Consider the following 25,712-nt stretch of genomic DNA (forward strand, 5'->3'; position numbering starts at 1 on the left):
ACTTTTGAAATTTCATTTGTATCACATAAATCAGGACAAAGCGAGTAATATATATGAAAATTACATAAAACGTACTATAACTCACAATAATTAGCAACTTAAAATATCTATATATCTATATTTCTCCCAATTTATGTAGTATAGATGAAATTTTGAAAGTTAACAAAAACTTTTTATATGTTTTAAAATATTTTAAGCTATTAATTATTATGATTTATAATACTTTTTACATAAAAAATTTATTTATATAAAGTATAAAAGAAAATTTTTTAAAAAGGGAACATAAATGTTAGCAGGAGTCCAATCTATGTTAATTTCTATGTTTTAATTATTGTAATACCGATTGAATTTGGAGAGCCAACTAAATTTTTTTAAAGGATTTTTTTTATAAATTTTAAGTTGTTAATTATTATAATTTATAATATTTTTATTAATTTTAAACCAATATATGTTTTTCTCTGTCTCAATTACATGAGACATGTGGAATTTGGAGAGTCAACTAAAATTTTAAAATATGTTAAGTTGTTAATTATTATACCTTATAGTACTATTATGTGATTTTCAAATAAAATATGTAATTTTTTTATTTCAATTTATATGTCATTGATATAATTACATATATTGAGTAATGAAGAATTAATGTCTAAATTATGTGACACCTATGAATTTTGGAGTGTAAATCAGATTAGTTATATGATTTAAAAAATATAAAGCGGTTAATTATTACAATTTATAATACTTTTTATATATTTTTTAAATGATATATATATATCTTTATGATATTGATATTAGTATTATATTAAATTAAATTTTATTATTTTTAAATTTATGATCTCAATTGTCAGCCTATGCCACATTATAAAATGTTCCAAAGTAGATATCAGATTTACAAAAATGTCGATGCCAACTAAAGTAATAAAATAACATCTAAGGGCATGAACCTATATATGTATATATAAAGCTGAATATAGACAATCTGATGTGGCATCTCTCTATGACCAGTATTTCTATTCATCTTTTTTCTCCTTTTTTTGACATTTTATCTTTGTTTTGTATTTCTTATTTGTATTTTTTTAAAAAAATATTTATATCATACCCGATTAATTATGCCCTTTATAACATCCAATACACTAATATAGATTTAAGTAAATGAAAATGGAAGATGAAAAGATAAAAACTATTCATTTTTCATAACTGTTTATAATTATTTAGCCTATAAAATAAAAAAAATAGTTGACCATTTGTAACAAATAAGAACAAATTTCTTCACTTTGGCTCTTCTTCTTCTGACGATGATGATGATCAATATATGGTATCAACTTCTGTCACTAAGATGTCCATCAAATTTCTAGGTCATGTGACTTTTTTAACAAAAGAGAAAGAGATAATATCTCATGATTCTTGTGAAGACATTGATGTAAAGAAAGAGATTATGTCACAAACAGTTCTTTTCAAAATAAAAGACTTTTTGAAAAAATGTTTATTCCTCCTACAAGGAGAGAAAATTCATTGTGGTTGACAAATTTATAAGAAGGCTGATTAGTGTTTCAAAGGGTAAGAAAAATTATTTGGAGAAAAAATCATTCTATTTATGGAATTCACATCAAATTAAGAGGAGAACAAGCAAAAATTGATTTTGTGATTTGAAAAGAGAGAAAATTAGATATTATTTCTTTCAACCTCATTATTCTTCTAATTTCTTTCTTCTTTTATTTTGTCTTGATTTTTTGTATCTTTAAAGTTTTTTTTTCTTATTTATCTTTAATTAAAGTTTATATATATTTTCTTAAAAAAGAATTTAAAAAGATGATCATATTTAGTTCCTTTCCTCATCAATGCTATTAATCTCATAATTAGTGTTATTTATATTATTTTCTTAATTACTTTTTTTCCTTTCATTTAATTATTCATTTGAAGAAATTAGCTATTATAACTTTATAAGAATTACACATGTATTTTTACATAATTGATTTGTTATTTTAAAATTTTTTGGATCATTCTTCATCTTAAAGTTTCTATCTATATGTAATAATAAAGCTAAAATAGAAAATGTGGGATGACACCTTCTTAGCAATAGATACTTATTTATTCTTATCAATGTTTCTGACATTTTTTGTTATTTTTTCCTTAAAATAATTGTTGCCTCGATTTTTAGTTTTTTTTTTTTTTTAGCATTTTCTAATTTTAAAAGACTGAAAAATTTATATTGAAAATTTACAAAAAATAAAAAATGATTTATTTAACTCCTATCATCATCAATATTATTATTAATTTGTTTTACTTCTTTTCTTAATCTTCATTTCATCATTAATGTAATTTATATCATTTTCTTAGATATATATATATATATATATATATTTGTGACATTTCTTAGAAGTTAGGATTATTATTTATTTAATTTTTTAAAATTTTGAACTCTTTTGTCATACTAAATACAACATGTTTTATTATAATTACATTTAATATATTAATGAATATGTTGTACGAATGAAAAGAAAATTATCATTTCACAAAAACAAAGGTTAAAATATAATTTATTATGATTAAGGAAAGCTAAAATTATTATTCCAATATCCATAACCATATATAATACATTAAAAATTAATTGAAAAGCTATAAATGGAAAAAAAATCACCATTTAAGAAATCATTATTTTAAAATTTTTGTATCATTTCTTCTTCTAAAAGTTTCTATCCATATGTAACAATAAAGTTAAAATAGAAAATGTAGTGACACCATTCTTAGTAATAGATACTTATTTATTTTTATCAATTTTTTCTGACAATTTTGGTTATATTTTTCTTTAAAATAATTATTGCCTCGATTTTTTTTTTTTAATTTTTAATTTTAAAAGATTGGAAAATTTATGTTAAAAATTTAAATAATAGAAAAAATGATTTATTTAACTTTTATCATCATCAATACTACTAATTTGTTTGACGTTTTTTCTTAATCTTCATCTGATCACTAATGTTATTTATATAATTTTCTTAAATCACTTATTTTTTTCTTTTTTAACTGTTTTATATATATAAAGTTGGATATGTAAATGATGATGTGACATTTCTTAGAAGCTAAGATTACTATTTATCTAATTTCTCAAATTTTTGAGTTCTTTTGTCATACTAAATACAATATGTTTTATTATAATTACATTCAATATAGTAAACAATATGTTCTAGGAATTAAAACAAAATTATCATTTCAGAAAATAAATGTTAAATTAGAATTTTATTATGATTAAGGAAAGATAAATATATTATTTCAATATCCCATAACCACATTCAATACATTAGAAATTAATTGGATATAACTGTAAATGAAAAATGAATCACCATTTAAGGAAAATAAATGTTTGCAATACCATAATAATTAAGGAGAGAGTAAGATATTATTTTAATATCCTAATTCGGAACTTTTAATCTACTACTCAATTAAAAAGAAAATGCATTTAATAACATTAAAAAGTTATTAGTTTAATATTTTTTCTCATTGTACTAATTCAATTCAATCAAACTTAATTTTAAAGATAAAATAACAACTTCATTTTAATTGTTATCAATATATTTTAAAATATTATCGTGAAAAGGCTTTTCTTGCACCTTATTTTAATTTTCATATACTATTATTATTTTTTCTGTCATTTTTCAATGATTTTTTATTTCGATTTAAAATTTAATGTTTATTCTTAAAACTCTGATGGTACAATTAAGGTGGAGTAGAATATAATAAATGATGATTCTTCTACTAAATAAGAAGATATAACGAAATTGAAAGGGTGAAGTTTTTTTTTTTTTTAAATGGATAGGAAATTCTATTAAGGTATCATTACGTCATCATTCAATATATTTTTAATATAAATTTCATTTGCTGATGCATTTGTTTAGTACTCCCTCTGTCCCTAATTACTTGTTCACTTTTCCTTTTATAGTTGTCTCTAATTACTTGTCCATTTTGACAAATCAAGAAAGAACATTTTTTTTTACCTATTATACCCTCAATTAAATGACTAATTACTTTGAAAATTGCAGAACTTTTCATCAACTTCATAATTAATAGGGGTAAAATGATAAACTCACTATGTCATTAATTGATTTCTTAATAAATGTGTCAATTTAAAAGTGGACAAGTAATTAAGGACAGAGGGAGTATTACAGTGTTATTTGACATTATGAGATATTTCTTAGACATTTAAGGAGAATGGTACACCGAAATATATATTATATATTAAAGGATCAACTTCATGCAATGGAAAAATTTGTTATTAGCAAATATATTTTAACTTATTTGATAAAAAATATATTCTTCCTCATTTAATAGATGTAAAATTTGTGAAGCTTTATTTTTTTCACAATCTTCATATTATTAAAACAAATAATAATATTACGATTAAACAACAGAGTAAATATAAAATTAATCAAAAATATTTAATTTTAATGATCGTGCGAAGTGCGGCCAAGTTCTCTAATTTAAAACAAAAAAGTCAAATTTAAATGGGTCTACTATAGAATTCCTACAAATCCAACTTCAAAAATTATGTTAAAAATGGAAACTAAAAAGTGAAATAAATTTAATTGAGAGTTATCCTTCGTCTGTCCCATTTTATGTGACACTTTTTATTTCTCAAGAATCAAATAGTTTAAGTTTGACCATAAATTTGCGTATGATATCTTCAATTTTTTTAAAATGAAATTTATATATTTGTAAACTACGCAAAAATCAAAACATTATAATTCATAATAAGTAATGATTCAAAATATTTTAAAGATGTATGAAAAATTTAAGATGAAAGATAAACTAAAGAGAGTAAAAGGGGAGAATGGAAAGTGGAAAAAAAGAATAGTTCATCTTTTTGGTGGGCCTCAATGTACAATTTCTATAGCTTTTAGTCCAACTCTTTAGTGTAATATTGGTCCTCCCAAACTCCCATTTCTAAATAGGAGTAAAATAAAAAAAAGAGACAATTAGAATAGTGAAGACATTGAAAATTGTAGGGAATTATTTGTATCTAAAATATTGAAACACATGCAATCCACATGTTGATTCAACAATAAAGTAGGCCAAACATATATAGTACAATTCATGATCCCTTTTGTACAATTTAATAGTGCAATGTTGGTAAACCTCAACTCTCACTTCTAATAAGTCAATAAAGTAGGCCAAACATATATAATACAATTCATGATCCCTTTTGTACAATTTAATAGTGCAATGTTGGTACACCTCAACTCTCACTTCTAATAAGTAGTAAAGTAAAGTAAATCAATAAAGTAGGCCAAACATATATAGTACAATTCATGATCCCTTTTGTACAATTTAATAGTGCAATGTTGGTACACCTCAACTCTCACTTCTAATAAGTAGTAAGTAGTAAATATGAGCAATATAATAGAAAAATATTATATTTCTCAAGGTTTCATGATTGGTAAAGACAATCATAAATATACCAATAACTTGGATGACAAGTTTTTTTTTCTTTTTTTTGAGATTTTAATTTTATTAGTTTAAAAAATTAAGATATTACGGAAATTAAATATGCTTAAAATTTACAAATAACAACAATAGATATTCAATGTAATCTTACAAAATGAGATTTAAAAAAGATAAAATATATGTAGATCTTACTTTAATATACGCAACAACATGTTTAATATATGTTCTTTGAAAAGTTTATTTCAGAAATTAGAACATAAAATCTAGAAAAAATTAAAACGACACAAAAAGAGAAAATATTATCATTTTAGGTGAAGCAACAGTTGCTACTTCCTTTTTTTTTAAAAATAAAATAAATAAAAATACATTATCTACCCACAACATAATTTTCAAAAACTTCCTCATAAAACTGTCCAGAAAATTACAAATTATTCATCAATTAATAATTTGTTGGAGTCAACTACAGTCAAATTTCTCTATAGTGATAATATTTATCTGAAAGTTTTGTAGTATTTGACATGGTTTCTATAATGAAGTGTTATATATATACACAAATACTGACATTCGACATTTAGATCTCATTTAGCTGTTATAAACAAAATTATGCAAGATTATATATATATATATATATATATATTATAAACAAAATTTGTTAAATTTAAATTTAATGTTAATTGATTTTCATAATTCATTCATTAATAATTCAAAAGACTATTACATTACTAATAATCCATATATTATTACCAAAAATAAATAAATTTCCATTACTAGTTACACCATACCACAAAGAATAAAAGTCTAAGAAATATATGCGTTTAAAATTAATTAAAAATTTAAAAGTTTCTAATTTGATATAAGAATTCTATAATTGTAGGTTGTTTCGTAAATTTCAATCTTTTAGTGACAATATATATACCACTTGAATTGAATTGGCAAACTTGTTCAAACATTTAGGAAAAAAGTACATTTTCCTTAAAGACTGTCTAAGAGTTTACTAATTGATCCTTTATATCACCCAAAGTAGTAGTAATTCGAGGTTGTTCATCAAAACTTTCGTATTTGTCTTCTACATCTATTATCTTTTGTTCTTCCACTTCAATGACCTGTACAATTAATATAATCTTTTTATCAGGATAAGTTTCAACTATAGAAAAAGTATTAAGTGTAAAAAAGACAAACATCAACGGGTTTTTTTTAAAGTTATGATTACATTTTGATGACATAATACATAAACATGTTCTTTAACTTGGCCTTAACTGATGTCTATGCTATTCAACTTTGGGTATACACAAATAAGCACTTAAATTTGTATAAAATTAAACAAGCAGACACATGTGTCTTATGTGACACAATACACGAAGGACATCACGTAGGTCGTGAATTGCCACGTATAATACCATGTAGAACACATGCATTTAGTTGTTCAACTTTATACACATTTAATGTCTAATTATGTGCACTTAAAGTTAAAGGGCATAAATGATAGCTAAAGTCAAATTAAAGAGCATTACCATTTATCTAAAGCCTATTTTGATGTACACCATTTAATACATATTTATTTTGTTACTTTTAGATATTTTTACTTAAAATTTACTATGTGCCTAATTTGATGATGATTACATGGTGATTATTTTTTGAAATATTTTATTTTATACCTAGTATATTTCTTATAAAAATATTATTAGATAATATTTGAGTATAACTATAATATATGAGTAATTTTATTAACAAAAGGTTCTACTATAATGAATGACATTTTTGTTATAGGTAGAATGTTGTTATATAAAAATAAAAAGTAATAAAATATAATATGGAAAATCGATTCTAGAGAAAATCATGTCGTTATAGTGAAAAATGTTATAACGAATGACCTTTATAAAAAGGTTTGGCTATATATGAATGAATATGCATTCACTAAAGGGTGTACTCGGTATGAAGGAAAATATTTTCCATGAAAAATGATTTTCTAGCATATATTTCTTGAAAAATAAGTGAGTTTCTTACTTATTTCTAGTGTTTGGTAAGTAAGTGAAAAATGTTATAACGAATGACCTTTATAAAAAGGTTTGGCTATATATGAATGAATATGCACTCACCGTGCTTTATTCACTAAAGGGTGTACTTGGTACGAAGGAAAATATTTTCCATGAAAAATGATTTTCTAGAATATATTTTCTTGAAAAAACAAGTAAGTTTCTTACTTATTTCTAGTGTTTGGTAAGTAAGAAAGAAATTATTATTCCAAAAGAATTTATATATTATCTAGCAAAACACTATTGAGGCGAGATATGATAAGAATAGTGGTTCAGGAGTGGGATGGTCAAGTAGTGGGATGCTTGGATTGGTAAGAGGAGATAATAAAATTGAAATGTCATTTATGTAACTCGTTTTTCTACATTCATTAGAGAACTCATTTTCCTAGAAATTCTTTCAAATATTTTTACCAATCAAATATGAAAAATTGAAAAACATAAACAACATTCTCAAAAAAAGAAAAAACGAAAAAAGAAAAAAGAAAAGACTACTCAAAAATGCATAAAACCCAAAAATAATAGATACAATAACCCACAATAAAATATCAAGAAATTAACACGGTAAAAATGAAAATTGTTAGAAGTGTGAGGGGTTTCCAAGGAAACAAGAAAAAACACATAAAAGGGAAAATAGTGATTCACATCTCACCGAGTATTCTTCTTCTCATCAATGGTTCCTAGCTCCGTCTTGTGCCCTCATCGGGTCTAGATTCTCGATCACCATTTCGGATATTCCCTCGCTCTCAGGTGACATCATAGGTACGTTTTCCGGTTAAATTATGAGCTCCGATTCGATGTAAACAGTTCACATGTATACCTATGATGCATAGTTGATGTGGTGGTTTTGGTCTAATTGTTTCTTCGTTTGCTTCGGATTGATCCTGTTGTTGATTTTGTTTCCAGTGGTTATAGAAATTGTGCTGTTTTATTGTGGTTGATTTTGCGATCTTCAGAGCTGTGATTGATGGACTAGTTTTATGTTGTTTTTTATTTCTCTGTAATTGATTCTGAGCATGATTGTTTTGTCCTTTTGAAGTTAGGTGTAGTGGAGGTTTAGTGTTCATTACTGCGGTTTGAGTTTAATTTTTGGTTCATTCTTTGTTGTACAACTGACGGCATTCATTTAAACTAGAAATTCAATTCGAACAACTGATTCCAGAACTTTGTTTTATTTCGTTAACTGCCTGAAAATTTAGACTTTTCAGCTATGTTGCTCGGACTCTTCAAAAATATCGACAAAAATGTACGGGTGCATGTCTGATCCTCCAAAAATTGTGTATTTTTGAAGGATCCGAGCAACTTAGCTTTTCAGTGTCTTCGATGTGTATTTTCTTTTGGTATTCTCAGTTTAATTTACTTATTTATTTATTGATAGAACCCTGAAAAGATTTTAAGCTCATGGCTTTTAGGGACAAGTGTGCAAATTTGGTAACTCTAGTTTATCTAAATAGAACTTAGAGTAGAATTCCTTATCACCGAGCAATAAGCATGAATAAAAAGTAAGCTCACATGAATATTGTGTTATACTTGTGAGTTGTTTTGTTATGAATCATGAGCTTGGATGATTTGTTGGCAAGTAAATATCAATAGCGGATGAGGTAATTACTCGGGTTTTTATTTTGGCTCAATGTTGGTAGTCTCTACTGCACATTATTGTACTCTTGTGCAGTGTTATCAAAGGCGCGCTTTAAGCGCGCTTAAGCCCTGAAGCAAGGCTCAAAACGTGTTGAGCACTTCGCGTCACTTTATGTGCGCTTCAATGTCGTCATCAAGGTTCTAAGGCAAATGTTTCCTTGCCAATGAGCCTCGTATGAAGAAGTGACTCTAAATAATTGATATTTCACTTTATCATAATTTTTTTTTCAATTTCTTTGGTCATATTTTTGTCATTCATGTTTATAATTATTAGTCTTGGGCTAAACATATATATTTGTATTCTTTTCTCCCTTTGCGCCTTTTTTCATTAAAGCCCACACTTTATTTGCGCTTAAAGCCCTCACGGACCTTAGAGCTTTTTTGTGCATTTCGCCTTTGATAGCACTGCTCTTGTGAAGCTCTCTCGAAGGCTTATTTTTTTGTGACATTTACTTTTACTTTACGCTTATCTTAGCACTTCTAAAATTTTGGAGTTTGGACTTGTTTAGTTACATAAATGGTTCATTTGTCCTTGATAATTCATTATACTGAAAGTCCTATACACCCAACTAAATATCTAATTCAGAATGGTAAAGAATCTTTAGAAGACCAAGATCACACTGAACCAATAAAAAAACCCACTAACTTTTCCAATTGGGCACCTATAACTGCGGTAATTTGGAATATTTCCAGTTAGTGAACTTTGATTCGTTCCTTTATTATCGGATTTTATTCTTGTTCTCCTTTATCTTCTCTCCTCTTTGTATTACTTGAATTTAAGCCTCCAATTTGTAATCCTGTTTCCTGTTCTTGATTTTTAGTCATATTCTACTACCCTTTCTATAGTGAGACCCAGAAATGGCTCAAGGTACTTGCGCGATTCTTAGTATGAATCGCTCCTTAACAGCCCCTCACTTTGAAGCCTTGAAACCCAAGTATTCTGGTCCATATTTCAAGGATAAACCCAAGTTTGTTGCCTGTCCAACATCAGATTTTGGTAATTAATAAGAGCATTCTTTCTGTCATTTGTTTGTTTATTCTTAACAGTAAAGTCAAGCATTAATGTGATTTGATTTTCTGGCTGGCTTAAAAGTTGCTTAATTTTCTTACTAGCTTTTGTTGAGTTTAGTTGGTGATGTTATTTAGTTTGGGAACAGGACCACAGGTGTTTGGAATTTGTGTAGGGTTGCATTCTGTTAAATTGTGAAGATATTGAAATCACAATGAACCAACGTAGCACAATCGATCTGGAACATGGATGGGACTTCATGCAAAGGGGCATTACAAAGCTGAAGAACATTCTAGAAGGGCTGCCTGAGCCTCAGTTCAGCTCAGAGGACTATATGATGCTGTATACGTATCCTTTTAGACTCCCTCACTGTTAGGCATGTAGATAACTTGGATTTGATTCACCTTTCGTTTCCTTAAGTCTACTAACAGGACAATTTACAACATGTGTACTCAAAAGCCCCCACATGATTATTCTCAACAGCTGTATGACAAATATCGTGAAGCTTTTGAAGAATATATCACAACAACGGTAAGGGTAACTGCAGTTTACATTCACATTTCACTTTAGTTGAAATTAAACAAGGTACTACAATAAAACAAGAAAAATAAGAATTGAAGAAGTATTATTCTTAATTTTTCTTTGATGTTTGTTATATCCATGCATGTACCATTCTTGATTGTCTGCTCTCTTTGTATCATTCTGGAATGTTTGGAACTTAGAAAAATGATTTCTTTAATAAAGAAAAGGGAAATCATTAGTCTGGTAAGCCCTTTGTTACTCTTTTATTTTTCAATTTTAGCCATGTAACAAAGAGGGCTTAGTATGGGTAGTTTCCTTGGTGCCCTCTGTGATTCTATTTTGTGCCCTCAATGATTTTATTTAATAAGGATCCATGTGCAAGTATCAACATTTTTTGGGGATCTGAATGTAATTCAGGCATTGCTTTCCCAAGAGACTATATCTTTTAGTTTTATTCCCACTATTATAAGATTCAAATTTAGAAAGGCTGCTTCTTCATCCCATAGAATATTAAGAGAAGGATAAGGGGAAAAGTGGATAGAAGTTTCAAAACACAGCTAAATTACATGGATTTTTTGTATGTTATTTTAGGCATGCAATTTTTCTTAGGAGTTTAAAATGATGTAAACTCAAATTTAGCTTAAAGTTTGTTTACCCAATTTTTGTTTCTCCAAATAATTCTACCTTCTCTAAATTTCACACGGCAATTCAATTTCAAAATAGGTATTGCCTTCTTTGAGAGAAAAACATGACGAGTTCATGTTGCGAGAGCTGGTAAAAAGGTGGTCAAATCATAAGGTCATGGTCAGGTGGTTGTCGAGATTCTTCCATTATCTTGACCGCTATTTCATTGCCCGGAGATCTCTGCCGGGGCTTAATGAAGTTGGATTAACTTGCTTCCGTGATCAGGTAATTATGGTTCTCCTTCTCTTTTCATCAAAACTTTGTTTCTATGGTCATCTATTAAAACATCTCCACCTGATCCCTTGGTTAAAGCACTGAGTTCAGCTGATCGCTTCTATATTTATTTTTTTAATTTTATTTTCTCGGTTTTGCCTCTTTTAGAATTTGGTTTTCAGTTAGACAGTATACTAGTCAACTGCTGCCACATCCTTTTACGAAAAGATGTTATCATTTGGTCCCTCCATCCCAATTATGTGAAGGTGATTGACCGGAGTTTAAGAGAAAAAGAAAGAATTTTGAAACTTGTGGTATAAAGTAAGCTATAGAAACTTAAGTAAAACAAGAAGTTCGAAGTTAAATTGTTACTAATATGGAAAGATGTCCCTTTTTTGGGGACTAACTAAAAAAGAAAGAGTATCACATAAATTGGGACAAAGGTAATATCTTACGGGCAACTGTTTTCTATTTCAGGTCTACCAAGAGTTGAATGGAAAAGTCAGGGATGCTGTTATATCTCTGGTATCCCTTTTGTCTTGCTTTGAGTTCTCACTACCATTTCTTTTTTCCTTTTAATTGAGCAACGACATTCCTCTAACCAGATTGATCAAGAGCGTGAGGGAGAGCAAATTGACAGAGCCCTACTAAAGAATGTGCTAGATATATTTGTTGAAATTGGAATGGGATCAATGGATTATTATGAGAACGATTTTGAAGCTGCAATGCTCAAGGATACAGCGGCTTATTATTCTCGCAAAGCTTCTAACTGGATCCTCGAAGATTCCTGTCCAGATTATATGCTGAAAGTTAGTATACTGCTTATGCAACCCCTTAATTCTGCCATTCTTACCCTGTTGCTTCTTCTGTCTGTCCTTTTTCTGGTTAAAGTCCATATGTTAACCTACATAATCATGTCAATGTTCCTTTAGGCCGAGGAGTGCTTGAAACGGGAGAAGGATAGGGTTTCTCATTATCTCCATTCAAGCAGCGAGACAAAGTTGCTTGAGGTTCTTTCCAGCTCTTAATCTTTATTCTTTACTGGAACTTTAGCCTTCAAAATGGAGGATGTTGCTATCAGTTTTTATTGTTCACATCTTCTTTTTTCTGGATCTAGCCTATCAACTTTAAATTAGCTGCAACTTTACTACTCTCACCTTTCTGCAGAAAGTGCAACATGAGTTGTTGTCTGTGTATGCCACTCAACTTCTTGAGAAGGATTACTCTGGATGCCATGCGTTACTAAGAGATGATAAGGTAGTTAGCAGCATCTTAATGACCATGTTTCTGAATTTTTTTTGCAGTAATTGACACAATCATGATTATTTTATTAGGTTGAAGATTTATCAAGGATGTATAGGCTCTTTTCTAAGATCCCTCGAGGCTTAGACCCTGTGGCCAATATTTTTAAGCAGGTTTGTGATCTCATGACCTCATATTCTTGATTGTATGCCTATAAGTTACTTCATGTATCCTTCTTTTTAATCTGAATGCAGCATGTTACTGCTGAAGGTACAGCTTTGGTAAAACAGGCTGAAGATGCTGCTAGCAATAAAAAGGTTTGTATAATCTATCCCTTTCTCAAATTCTTTGGTCTTGAGAAATTTGGTTCTTCCTTATTTGGCGCTTATACACTTTGAGTTGACTTGGAACCATCAAACTAGAAGTTTTTGCTATTTTAATATGCAAAGTTACTTGTGCTCAAGTGTCTGATCAACTTAATTTCATATATTAACACACCATTTTGTCATCAATTGTTATGAATCTTTAGAGAAGGATCGATTCATAGGGCGATCTGCCATTGTTGTGGGTCCTTCACTTTCATTACATCGATGTGGATTGCCTCGTGAAATAGCAATAGAACTTTTCCAGACATTTGTAATTCGTGGTCTAATTAGACAACATCTTGCTTCGAAAATAGGAGTTGCTAAGAGTAAAATTCGAGAAAAAGAGCCAATTGTATAAATTCAGCTCGTTAAAGGGAGGCTGAACCTTAGAGTTCATTAAAAAGAGAGAACCCCGATCTCTTCAGCTCTTCAAAGGGAGACTGAAACCTTTGAGTTCAATGGAAGAGAGAACTCTGATCTCTTGCTCTTTGCAGACGTATGACTTACTGTTTTATTCATCAAAAGCCCCTTTAAATAGGAGTCTTATTACATCAATAGGAAGTTTAATTCTTATGTAAGTAGGAGACCTAAATCCTGTACCAAACTAATAACTATAGGTTAACCTAATCCTTATGAAACCATGAAACATAAACCCCATTCTAGAATAATAAAGTTACTAAATTATAAATAAATAGTAAATTGATCTACTTAAAAATATAATTAAATACTTAAAGTTAATTGACTTCCTCACATCCACAACATCAATACTTTAAGTTTAAAAGCTATCTACTCTAGCACCCAAGTCTTAAAAACTACAAAATAGTCCCTACCACCAAAATTTTAGAAAATACAAACTAACCACTTTCTATAAATATTTTATATCCCTATTTAAAAATTAAAAAAAATAATCACAAAATCCATTTCTTTCCCTCCAAAACCTCTCTGAGTAAATGATCAAAATGGTCCTTGATGTATAAGGGTTGTTTTAAGTTGATCCTTAATATATTCCACATGATCCATATGGTCCTTAATATATTATAAAAGAGGATCAATTTGATCCTTTGACCTAAAAGTAACAGATACATCAAAAAAAATCTGTTAACTTTAACACTGACCCCACGTGCAAAAATTAAAACACTCAAAAGTTTTCCCTTTCCCCTTCTTTCTCTACATTTTTCCAATCTGTTTCAGAAGAGCTTGTGGATTTTATTTTTTTTGCTCCTCACCCATTAAAGGGAACTTCCCTCTTCTCATCTAACACAGAGCTACTATTTTTTACTGCAAAATGTCAAGAAAGATGAAGTTTTTCTCTTTTTAGTTCATCTCTGAATCCCTAATTGCTACTCCAATTCAAAGATGATAAGTGATTTCTAATAGAAAGCAATTTTGGAGGTCTTTCATTGTTGTGTAAAAAATTGATTGTATTTGAAGACACATACAGAAGATCTAATCAAAGCCCTATTTGAAGGTGACAAAATTGATTCACGATCAATGCTTTTGATTTCGAAATTAGTAAAGAAACTAAGTTTAGCTGAAAGTATATTGAAAGTATTTTAAATTGGACAGTAGCATTATGCGATAGCATTAGTTGAAAAGGAAGATTGAGACAGAGTCGATATCTCTAGATTAGAAATGAGCTTGAAAAAGAAAACAAAAAGGTGAAAAAAAGGAAGAGCAAATTGGTTAATGCCAAAAGTAGAGAGAATGTGTGTTGGTATATTATCTTGTATGACTCTACTCTAGATTTGATATCTAAATGCGACTTGATCTTTTGAATCATGGTGCAAGTCAGTTGCCATAGGTTGATCTGTAATCTTTAGTGTATGTAATTGTATAGACAGCTTCTTTTTTCAAAAATATGGTGCTTTAGCTCTAATAATTGAAGTGCAGATTTTATATTAAAAATTTGGTCCCTTGTAATAGTAGAATCTGGTGCATATTTTATTGAGAATACCTAGTGCATCAATTTTGAGAATTCTAATGTAAATTGAGCATATGCGCTTATAATCAATGCAAAAATTTGGTGCATTGAAACATTTTATTAGCACATCTGGTGCACTTCTAATGAGCACACTCATGTCTAGTGAAGTTTGGAATGGATACGATGTACGTAGATCTTATCCTTACCTTGTAAAGATAGAGAGATAGTTTCTGATAGACTCTAGGCTTAAACAAAAATTACTTCAAAGCAGATACATCCAAGGTGAAATAACTATGATACTTGATGTTGTTGTAAGGGCAACAAACAATGATAACTAACAAGGAAGTGATGCAATTTTTGAAGATTTGTTTGCTTGCAAAACAGTTTACGTAGCTCTGGTGCTTATCTAGGGTTGGGACCATTTGTCTAACTCCAAGATTCTTATTTCAATTTTTATACGAGAACATCTTTCTCATATCGATCAAGGCTTTCTTTGAGTTTGAAATAAGGGGACAAGAAGTAAGAGCATAAACCCTTTAGATTCAACGTCAACCATGCTTCAACCTTAGTAGCTGTGTGAAAGCCGCTTAACTTCTCACTTGGTAACATTTCTTTAATTACCAAAAATAAAGAATGCAAAACATGTAGATTGTTATCCTTCACTAGCTTAAAAGTAAAGACATTAATTCTCCCTCTTCCCCTGTAATCCTATCATCTGGCCATATCAATATTAAGCTGGAGTATACCTCTTTTTTTCTTTTGTGTAGAAAACATAATTAAGAACCTCTGTCAACTGTAATGAGGTTTTCCATAACTGTATGCCAAGCTACAATATTAAGAATGAATAGAGAACAAAAGTTGCACATGATTTTAATTTCAAAGAAACAAAAAGATAGTATGGAAGACACATAGCCACTCAGACATGAAGTACACAACAAGACTTGAAGCTCAATCAAATTTGCAGATAGAAGTTAAAAATCGAAGCATAAGTTGAACTTAGATTGATGGAACAATAGCTGGTGCATATTGAAGTTTCTAATCACAAGTCGCAACTTATCAAAATCACATTACATGAGTTGATTCAAAAATATGAATAATGAGTGCTGACCACTCTATCACAACCCTTGTTCGTAGCATATTGCTATTCTGCTTGTTTTGATTTCCAGTTTGTGCTTTTAATGAGTTTTGTTCAGAGATTTCTTGTTATCATATCTTCTCTTTTGTATCAAAAGCATGAAGTCACAAAGTTTGACTTCATCTCAGTGATTGTTTTGTTTCATTTACTTTATTTGTTCTTCAGTACATGTTCATTGATAATTTGGTGGTTGGGAATGTTACTTCAAAGAGATGGTAAAAGTTTCTTTAAAGCAGAACCCCTCACCGAATTCTGTACTTATCTTAAAGAAAGAGCATGAGCAGTTGCTTAGGGAACCAAGACGTGCTTTTTGTCGCATTTCCTTCTTTTATGTATCTTAAATTCTCCACTTCTGCTGGTTAGAACAATGTCAAAATTAATTCATCTCATCTTTTTAGGGATGATTCTCTAAAAGATGAGACTCGTATTTCTCTGTGAATGCATTTAATATAATTGCTCAATGTCTTGCATTCTTTCTGATCAACTAGTGTTCTTCAACAGGCAGAGAAGAGAGATGTGGTTGGTTTGCAGGAACAGGTAATCCCTTAGTAAATCTGTTATCTGACCCTTGAATATGTTTTCAGTGATGAACTTACTTCTGAATTTTCAGGTTTTTGTTCGGAAAGTGATTGAGCTTCATGATAAATATTTGGCGTATGTGAATAACTGTTTCCAAAACCACACACTTTTTCACAAGGTATGTGTTGGAACGAAGGATAGTTGTCTAATTTAATTGTTCTACTCTGTGCATTAGGGTAGAAGTAAATTGCTAATATTTATCCCCTTTGTCATTTTCTAGGCACTTAAAGAGGCTTTCGAACTTTTCTGCAACAAGGGTGTTGCTGGTAGCTCAAGCGCTGAACTTCTTGCCACCTTCTGTGACAACATTCTCAAAAAAGGCGGGAGTGAGAAATTGAGTGATGAAGCCATTGAAGAGACGTTGGAAAAGGTGAGCTCTTGCTCTATAGATCCCCTTCCCTTCTTTTCCTCTAGAGCATTTACTTTTTCTTCGTACTACTGGAGCAGGAGAAAGCTGATAATAGATCTCACTTGCAGGTGGTAAAGCTGCTAGCTTATATTAGTGATAAGGACTTGTTTGCAGAATTCTATAGGTAGAGTTACCTCTACTGTGCATCTCAACTACTTGAATAGTATCTTCTTCTCTGTTACAAGTTTATGACTTCCTTTTTTTTTTTTTCAGGAAAAAGCTAGCCCGGCGGTTGTTATTTGATAAGAGTGCCAATGATGAACATGAGAGAAGTATCCTAACAAAGTTGAAGCAGCAGTGCGGGGGGCAGTTCACATCAAAGATGGAGGGAATGGTAAGCTATCCAGAGCATTATACTGAATTTGAGGCTATGTTCTCTGGTGACATTCTACTTCTCTTTCTATAGGTCACAGATTTGACATTGGCAAGGGAAAATCAAGCCAGCTTTGAGGAGTATTTGAGCAATAATCCAATAGCAAATCCAGGAATTGACTTGACAGTGACTGTCTTGACTACTGGCTTCTGGCCTAGCTACAAGTCTTTTGATCTCAACCTCCCAGCTGAAATGGTATATCATATCAATATGTTAATTGGCATTATGCAGTTGATTTTATCTTTGTTTGACCCTTATTCCTCTTGCTGAAGTTCTTCTCTTTAGACAAAGAATGATGCATGTTGAATCATTTTTCTTCTCAAACGTCCTGTCATTGATTCATTTTATGCCGTGCATTGTCAGGTTAGGTGCGTTGAAGTATTCAAGGAGTTCTATCAAACAAAAACAAAGCACAGGAAACTTACGTGGATATACTCTTTGGGAACTTGCAACATAAATGGAAAATTTGAGCCAAAAACTATTGAGCTCGTTGTCACTACTTATCAGGTTGATTGCTGTTGTCTTACTTTTTGAAATCGGATAGGCTTAGTTAATTTGAAATATTTCTATTACGTTATTAATGAGAAAACGAGATTGAGACTTCTTCCTTTTCGTAGGCTTCTGCTCTGTTGCTCTTTAATGCTTCAGATAGATTGAGTTATCAGGAAATCATGACGCAATTAAACCTATCAGATGATGATGTTGTTCGGCTTCTTCATTCCCTTTCATGTGCGAAGTACAAGATTCTCAACAAGGAGCCAAGCACCAAAACAGTTTCTCCGACTGATGTCTTTGAGTTCAACTCAAAGTTCACTGACAAAATGAGGAGGATCAAGGTACAATTAATGATGAGTACGGTTAGCCTTTGTACTATGAATTGTTGCACTACATTACTGACCCCTTGAGGATATTGCTGTAATGGGTATGCAGATACCTCTCCCTCCTGTTGATGAGAAGAAAAAGGTAATTGAAGACGTTGACAAGGATAGGCGGTATGCTATAGATGCTTCAATTGTGCGTATTATGAAGAGCCGTAAAGTATTGGGCTACCAGCAACTAGTCATGGAGTGCGTTGAGCAGTTGGGACGCATGTTTAAGGTGGTATCCTTTGTGATGAACTTCTACTTCTCAATTTTAATGTTATTTATTCAAGCTCAACTGAGCTAATTACTTTGTTTTGAATACTCCATAGCCTGATGTCAAAGCTATCAAGAAGAGAATAGAAGATTTGATAACTAGAGATTACCTAGAGAGGGACAAAGATAATCCAAACCTGTTCAAGTACTTGGCATGATTTGTGCAGATCATAGTGAATGAGTGATGTTTATATGAACTTCTGCAATCGACGTAGGAGGAGAAACATGCCCCACAAGATGAGGACAGATTTCTTTAACTCCTACCTCCCTGGACCTTTGATTGCCTTGCACCAGGAGCTTGAAACATTTTGTACAAATGGTTAAGATCTCAGGAAAAAGTAGAATTGCGTCTCAGATACTTGAGATGAGATTGCCTTAACTTCTTCCAATCCTATATGGCCCTTTAGCTTGCTCTATTATGTGTTTTGTCGGCTACCTGTTCGAGTTTGAGTAAATGTAATATTCTAGTCAACAGCAACTTATAGTACATTCTCTGCAACCCGACTTTCTTGGTTCTTTATAGATTGTGATTTTGACCTTGGTGGTCCTTATGGGGCGCTTTCTTTCAATCTTGTGCAAGTTTATTGGATTCGGACCTTCATGACTGGTCCTTATGCTTTCTTTCAAACTTTGTGGACGTGGAAAACTGGTAGCTTGGGGATGGCATTCAGGCCAGAATCTAGATTATATAGCTTTGTAGATTCGAAGATACCAGCTCGATATAGTAACACTCTTAGGGCCTGTTTGGAAAGCCACCTTGGTAATTGGATTTGGTGTAATTGGGTGTAATTACAATGTATGTCCTGTTTGGTTGGACACGTAATTACTTGGTCAGCAGGTAATTTGTGTAATTGGCCGGGGGGTAATTACACTCTCCAATTCACAGGGAGAGGATGTGAATTGTTGGTAGTTACATGGTGTAATTTTATTAGTATTCTAATTTTTAAATTAAAATAGAGTTTATTGTTAAGTATGGTTATAGACTTACGTTTTCTTTTTTTAAAAAAATAAACATAAATCATATTTATGTATGCTATGTTGAAATTTGCGATAAGAGTATTATGTTAAGAAAATTGAATTTATAACTTATGTTATATTTTCAGTTTCATTTGTATTAGTAATATTGAATTCACTTTTTTTAATTAGATTTGATAAATTATCTTCTTGTCAAACATTTTAATGATTTATGACATTTTATTTATATATTAATCTTTTTATCAAACATGCATTTATAATGTTCTAGAAACTTCATACTTTTAGTTTTTATGATCAATTCAATTACAATAAATTAATTTGAAAAAATATAAATCAATTATTTTTTCATAATATTAGTTAAGAACATATGTTTATTAACTAATATATTTTCAAAAAATAATATATACCTTAAATATTTAATTTAATATCATTTATAAAATTTCTTAGTTGTCTAGTATAAATTTTAAATAATTAATTTTTATTTTTAAATTTTAATATAATTTTATGATTCCAATTGTGCATCCAAACAGAACATGTGTAATTACACTTTGACATTCAAACATGACATGTGTAATTACACTGAGACAACCAAACAGGTCAGCGTAATTACTAGACTGTGTAATTACTAGGCTGGTAATTACACCAATTCCAATTACCAGGTGGCTTTCCAAATTGACCCTTAAAGTTACTAAAATATGCTATTTAAAATTGCAAAACTAGCTAGTATTAGAAATTATGAGAAATATCATTGTTTACATAACCTGGATAAGTTTGTTATGGTCTCTTGACACCAATCATCCTTGAGCCTAGAGCCAAATTTTAGGCTTGTGAAAGATGATGATAGAGGCCTTTTAGGTGGCATAATAGCCTTTATGCCCTAGTATCCGTAACTTATTTACCCTTTAAGTAAGCATTTACATGAGAGAAGAAGACATCTCATCTTCACTAATAAAATACAATTTCATTTCTTAGTTTTGAGAATATGGAAAAGATCCTGAATCTTGTTATTTTCTTGCTTTTGTTATTATATCAATTTCATATTCTAGTTCTTATGGGCATAGTCAAAAAATGTTTCTTCATTATTGTTTCGTCGACTTAGTCTCCCCCTCCACCCCCACCCCAAAAAAAAAAATAGAAGGGTGAGATCGATATTAATTCACTTGTTCTTGATCCCCAATTTTACAAATTTAACTATTAGTACAAACACATGTTTAGCTAAACAAATTTCTTCAAACATGTCATTTTTTCTTGAATGGCAATTCAACATTTGAAGGGTAGAGCAATAATGATTAGTATATGAACTGTGAAGGTATGGTGTCTCCTGTCATAATATGTGAAGCTTGGATTAAGAAGATAAATAAATGAAAGTTCTTCCCTATATAATACAATTCTTCCATATCAATTTGTTTGATCTACTTTCCTTTTTAGTCCATTTAAAAAAGATTGAAATTTTCCTTTTTTAACAATTTTTATTTCAACTTTCCACCTAACATGTTTAAGTCCACAAAATTAAAAAGTATTTTGATACATTTGAGAGATCTTTAATTTTTTATCACAAGATTAAAAGGTCACTTAATTTGAAACAAAGAGAGTGCATGTTATGAAATATTAAGATGATGGATATTAATGTCCATATGCACTTGTATTTGGTGGATGTCAATGTTCATTTGCACTAATAAACTTGACTTTCCAAGTTACTTGAGACTTGTAAATAACTTACATTGTGTATGAAAATTGATAGATACAATTGGAAGTATATGAAAGCTCTTCTTTCTTCTCCCTATTTCTATTGCTCTCTTATAGTAGTATTTGTCTTATTTTGCTTTGATTTTATAACATGTTACCAACATGAGTTTCTAATTTATTCTAAAGATATGCATGACATGAATAACAAAAATGTGAGATCTTCCTATAAGTATCTGGGTATGTATTTTACCAATCATTTACTTACAAACAGGATTTATGTCATAATATCACCTTCCCTTGTTATATAACATTGATTTGATAACCAAAATTCTTAAAAGGTTGTCTGAATCTTATTGCTGCTATGTTTAAGATGTTTATGTTTGCATTATTGTTGACATAATTGTTGCATCAATTGTAAATGAATCTTAGTTTCTATTGTCATTGCTAGTAACCTAATTTTTAAGAATTTGTTCTAGGGAGGATCCTCTGATCTATCAATAAAAAGATATCCACGTGTGGGGCGATAAATAATCCTAAAAAAGTTTGATTGAAACTCCCTCCACATCCCACGAAGATCTCTACACACTTGTCTAGGACAAGTGAGATCTTCGATCTGCGTGCCTGAGAGCAGCTCAAGCAAACTATTTGGTGTGGTCTGAATTCAAACATGCTAGTCCGTCTGCTGCTAGGTCAAAAAATGACGTTGTGTGAGGGCGCCTTTATGCCCCTTAGTGAATCAAATGGTCATTTGATCTTTGTTTGATTTCGACGACCTGCATAGATTTCATGAGATCGGTCCACTATTATTACGAAAAAAAATCCTACCCTCTCTTTACAGTTAAGTGACTTTCAGTTCCTTCGCTTCGCTATTAGGAAAGTAAGCAACTTCTATTAGTGTTGGATCTTAATAAGACTGGGCACCACATCGGAACGGGACCATCAGACCGAAACGAACCGGTACTGGATCAGAATGGGATGGTTTGACCAGGTCGTTGATCGGTACCAGAATGAGCCGGACCGAAATTACCGGAATGGAGGCTCGGTTCCGTTCCATCCCACTATATATCAGGATAGAACCGGAACAGACCGGAATGGAACGGGATGGGATAAACAGGACGACACATATAGCTATTTTAAAAAATAATAATTTATTTGAGTTATTTTGAATTACGAAAATATGAATGTTTTTTAAATTTTTCTAAGTTTAATAGTTTTGAAACTTATAAGGTAATTTTACTTAAGTTTATTTTAAAGATATTTTTTTTTAATTTTTACTTAAATAAGTTCGTAAGTTAAGTTTAATAAAAAAAATTTAAAAGTTTTTGAGCTTAAGTTTTCAAGTTTATAAGTTATATGTTATAAGTTATACTTATAACTTGTAATTTAAATAACTTGATGCAGGCCTATTTTTAATTAATTAAAAATAATTTATCGAGACCAGATCATATCGAAATCGAGATGAACCAGTATCAGTATACCGGTATCAAATCATGATACCATTCCATTCCGAGTACCAATTCACTGTATCCCATTCCGTTTTGAATACTACCGGATCGGAATGGAACCGAAAATCTTAAGTCAAATTGATTGTGTCATATGCAAAGTCTATCAATGATGATTCATTAATGTCTATTGATTTCGACTCCTCTCCCTTCTTAATTATGCGCTTAATGTTTCATTTTGTGTGTGTTTTTAATAATACATCTTATGTGTACTTATATAGGAAAATAATAAGGTCAACTTAATAATCCTAATGAGACATAAAAGTACCCCTCATGGGTATATTCAATTTTCCTACATCTCCCACTCACAAATAATGAGAATGTCTTTTCAGTCTGAGAACATATTCTAATCTCCACAATTATTCATATAGGGAAATTAGACTATGAGACCAACAAATTGTGAGAGCTAAGTGATATATATGTTAGGAATATATAACCTCTCTTCGAGTTTAAATATGCAAGTAGATAGTATGCAGTACCTCATGTCATATAAATTACATTTGATATATTCTCAAGATCTCATATATCATTATTTCTTGTATTCAAAATTATAACTCATAGGTTATATCTGGTGCAACGATGAGCACAAATCAATGAAATTTCATTAATGAACTTCCTCTTCTCATGATGGTTTAATTGTTTTTCTAGATATACTCCTCTAAATCGAATATGTATTCATAAGCTTTTAAAAACATATTAAGATAGTAAACATCAAGTATCTAATTAAAGTCACTAAGGGCACATATTTTGAGCCATTACTTTTGGGTCTCATACAACAATACAATTAGAATGGGCTTACGTTAAATCCAATTGGTCGATGTTAGCACACATGATATGAAAAGCATGCTACAACATTTTCTTATTTACCATATGCCGTATATCTTTGTATTTTTAAATAATGTTGTAAATATGATATTTAGACACCATTTATTCAAAGTTTGAGTTCATTGATCAACCTTATCATTTTTCACCTTGATGACCTTATGTCATTATTTATGCGACATTCAAATTTAAGTTGATTGCTTTCAGATTATTTATTTGATAATTTTACTTAAAATTCAATCTTATCTCTACTTATCACTAAGACAAGGAGAAAATTATCTATGTGAGAAGGCTAACATCATGTCTACTCAACATAATTATAAAGAAAAAAACAAATAGCTGAATAAGTAAGGAGTGCTCATAACATTCAATAATTAAAATATGTATTGATACAAATAAACTTTATTGATAATTAAAGAACATCTGTTTTGTGAACATGAGAATAAAAAACAATATGAAGTAACTCAAATTCTGCTAAAGTCTTGAGACCTCGTGTGTATCATAAATGCATCTCCAGTCAATTGATTAGTCAATGAATCTTCTAATATATCTCTTACATTCTTGAGTTAGTATCTGTTTATTATGAAACTTTAAACACTTTATCTTTTGTTATTGCTTTCATATTGGAGTTGAGTTGAGGTGAGTTTGTCTTCCCATATTATCAGTTTAGTTAGCTATGTTTCAGTTTCCCCTTACACGGTTGTACATTCAATGTACTGACGTCATTCGACCTGCATCTTATAATGATACATATACAAGCTGACAAGATTATGAACAAGTGCTTCGTTGAGATCATTTGACATTCCAGTTAGCTTTGGTGAGCCTTCTTGTATTTCGGAGGACTTCATCTTTACCTTACAGTTAGTATTTTTCAGATGCCGTGGGTCTTATCCTGATATCCTTCTATAATACTAGAGGCTTCATAGATAGATAGAGTTGGGAAGTTTTTCAGTTGTTACTTTCTTTGAGTTGTTTTACAAACTATAAGTATTTCTATTGAGTATTGTTCAGACTTTTTGAGTTGAGTATTTGAGTTTAACAGATTTAATTCAATTTTAAGTCTATTATTGCTTGAGTTAGTTTTCTGCTTGTAGTCCGCCAAGACAAGGGTTCATTTGGGGACCAATCAATGGTTCTCGAGTGTCGGTTATGTCTAGGGTGTAGGCTCGGATCGTGATAGTCCGAATACAAAGCACTTGATATATAAAGCTTCTGTCTGTTACGCTAAAAAGGGATCAATCAATTTACAATTCCATAAAACACGCAATCACTGCTAATCAATCCCTCATAATGTGTATCAACTTCAACAATTCAAAATTGTTCAAGCAGATAGTCCAACATCCTTTCAACTTTGATTCAAAATTTTCACAAATTTGAAGAAGATACATCGTGAAATATATATCAATTTTGCTAAGATATTCAGGAATCTGAAAAAATTTGAAGTAAGGTATAAATGATACAAAAGCGATAGAATCGTTGTTGGAAAAATATTTCATTTGTGAATCTAAAATTAGCATTGCAACTGAATTGAGGAAAAAACTAGACATTAGATACATCATAAAAGATAATTTTAATGCATGACCAAACACACCTAAAGACACTTAATACAAAGTTGATATTGAATTCTGATAAATAACCATATGTATTGTGTTAGCTTTGTACTAGGGTGTTCAGTTATGTATTCGATACATAACAATAGGTGTTGTATGTATCAGGCAAAATTAATGAATTGAGGAAAAAAATAGACATTAGATACATCGTAGAAGATAATTCTAATACATGACTAAGCACACCTATATAAATCTGATAAATAAATTCTAATGCATAACCATATGTATTGTGTTAGCTTTGTATTCAGTGTGTTTAGTTATGTATTTGATACATAACAATGAATATTGTATGTATCATGTATTAAAATATAATGAAAGCTTGCATAGTTATGTATCAAATACATAACTATAAACAAGATTCATACTGATTTAAGTTTGAAATAATTGAGGTTATGTATCAACAATAACATTTGTGTCAAATACATTAT

General features: G+C 30.2%; 1 protein-coding gene and 1 long non-coding RNA gene across 33 annotated transcripts in view; one reads left to right on the forward strand and one right to left on the reverse strand.

Moving 5' to 3' along the window:
- The first annotated feature begins 8,129 nt into the window (after positions 1 to 8,129).
- The window catches only part of LOC125812177 (cullin-1), a 124,715-nt gene continuing 107,132 nt past the window's right edge, over positions 8,130 to 25,712 (forward strand). For 14 of the 32 annotated variants that reach the window (XR_007441977.1, XR_007441978.1, XR_007441981.1 and 11 more), the window contains exons 1-17: positions 8,130 to 8,225; positions 10,259 to 10,458; positions 10,542 to 10,641; positions 11,356 to 11,541; positions 12,007 to 12,054; positions 12,135 to 12,338; positions 12,462 to 12,539; positions 12,697 to 12,786; positions 12,864 to 12,944; positions 13,026 to 13,088; positions 16,694 to 16,729; positions 16,803 to 16,889; positions 16,992 to 17,141; positions 17,249 to 17,304; positions 17,394 to 17,514; positions 17,587 to 17,748; positions 17,917 to 18,060. Coding sequence is in view for 22 of the 32 variants with exons in the window: in XM_049491674.1 (XP_049347631.1) it covers positions 10,325 to 10,458; positions 10,542 to 10,641; positions 11,356 to 11,541; positions 12,007 to 12,054; positions 12,135 to 12,338; positions 12,462 to 12,539; positions 12,697 to 12,786; positions 12,864 to 12,944; positions 13,026 to 13,088; positions 16,694 to 16,729; positions 16,803 to 16,889; positions 16,992 to 17,141; positions 17,249 to 17,304; positions 17,394 to 17,514; positions 17,587 to 17,748; positions 17,917 to 18,060 (1,740 nt within the window). In the remaining 10 variants the exon portion in view is untranslated. Of the gene's footprint in view, positions 8,226 to 10,258; positions 10,459 to 10,541; positions 10,642 to 11,355; positions 11,542 to 12,006; positions 12,055 to 12,134; positions 12,339 to 12,461; positions 12,540 to 12,696; positions 12,787 to 12,863; positions 12,945 to 13,025; positions 13,089 to 16,693; positions 16,730 to 16,802; positions 16,890 to 16,991; positions 17,142 to 17,248; positions 17,305 to 17,393; positions 17,515 to 17,586; positions 17,749 to 17,916; positions 18,061 to 18,170; positions 18,390 to 18,483; positions 18,652 to 18,745; positions 19,241 to 25,712 lie in introns of those variants that run through there. The other 18 variants (XR_007441982.1, XR_007441980.1, XR_007441979.1 and 15 more) reach the window with 10 other exon arrangements.
- The window catches only part of LOC125812213 (uncharacterized), a 99,506-nt gene continuing 90,783 nt past the window's right edge, over positions 16,990 to 25,712 (reverse strand). The window contains exon 2 of the long non-coding RNA XR_007441987.1: positions 16,990 to 17,065. This is a non-coding gene — a long non-coding RNA (uncharacterized LOC125812213). The remainder of the gene's footprint in view (positions 17,066 to 25,712) is intronic.

This window comes from Solanum verrucosum, unplaced genomic scaffold (assembly GCF_900185275.1).
Source record: "Solanum verrucosum unplaced genomic scaffold, falcon-dt-bn FXZP01000115.1, whole genome shotgun sequence".
NCBI lineage: Eukaryota > Viridiplantae > Streptophyta > Magnoliopsida > Solanales > Solanaceae > Solanum > Solanum verrucosum.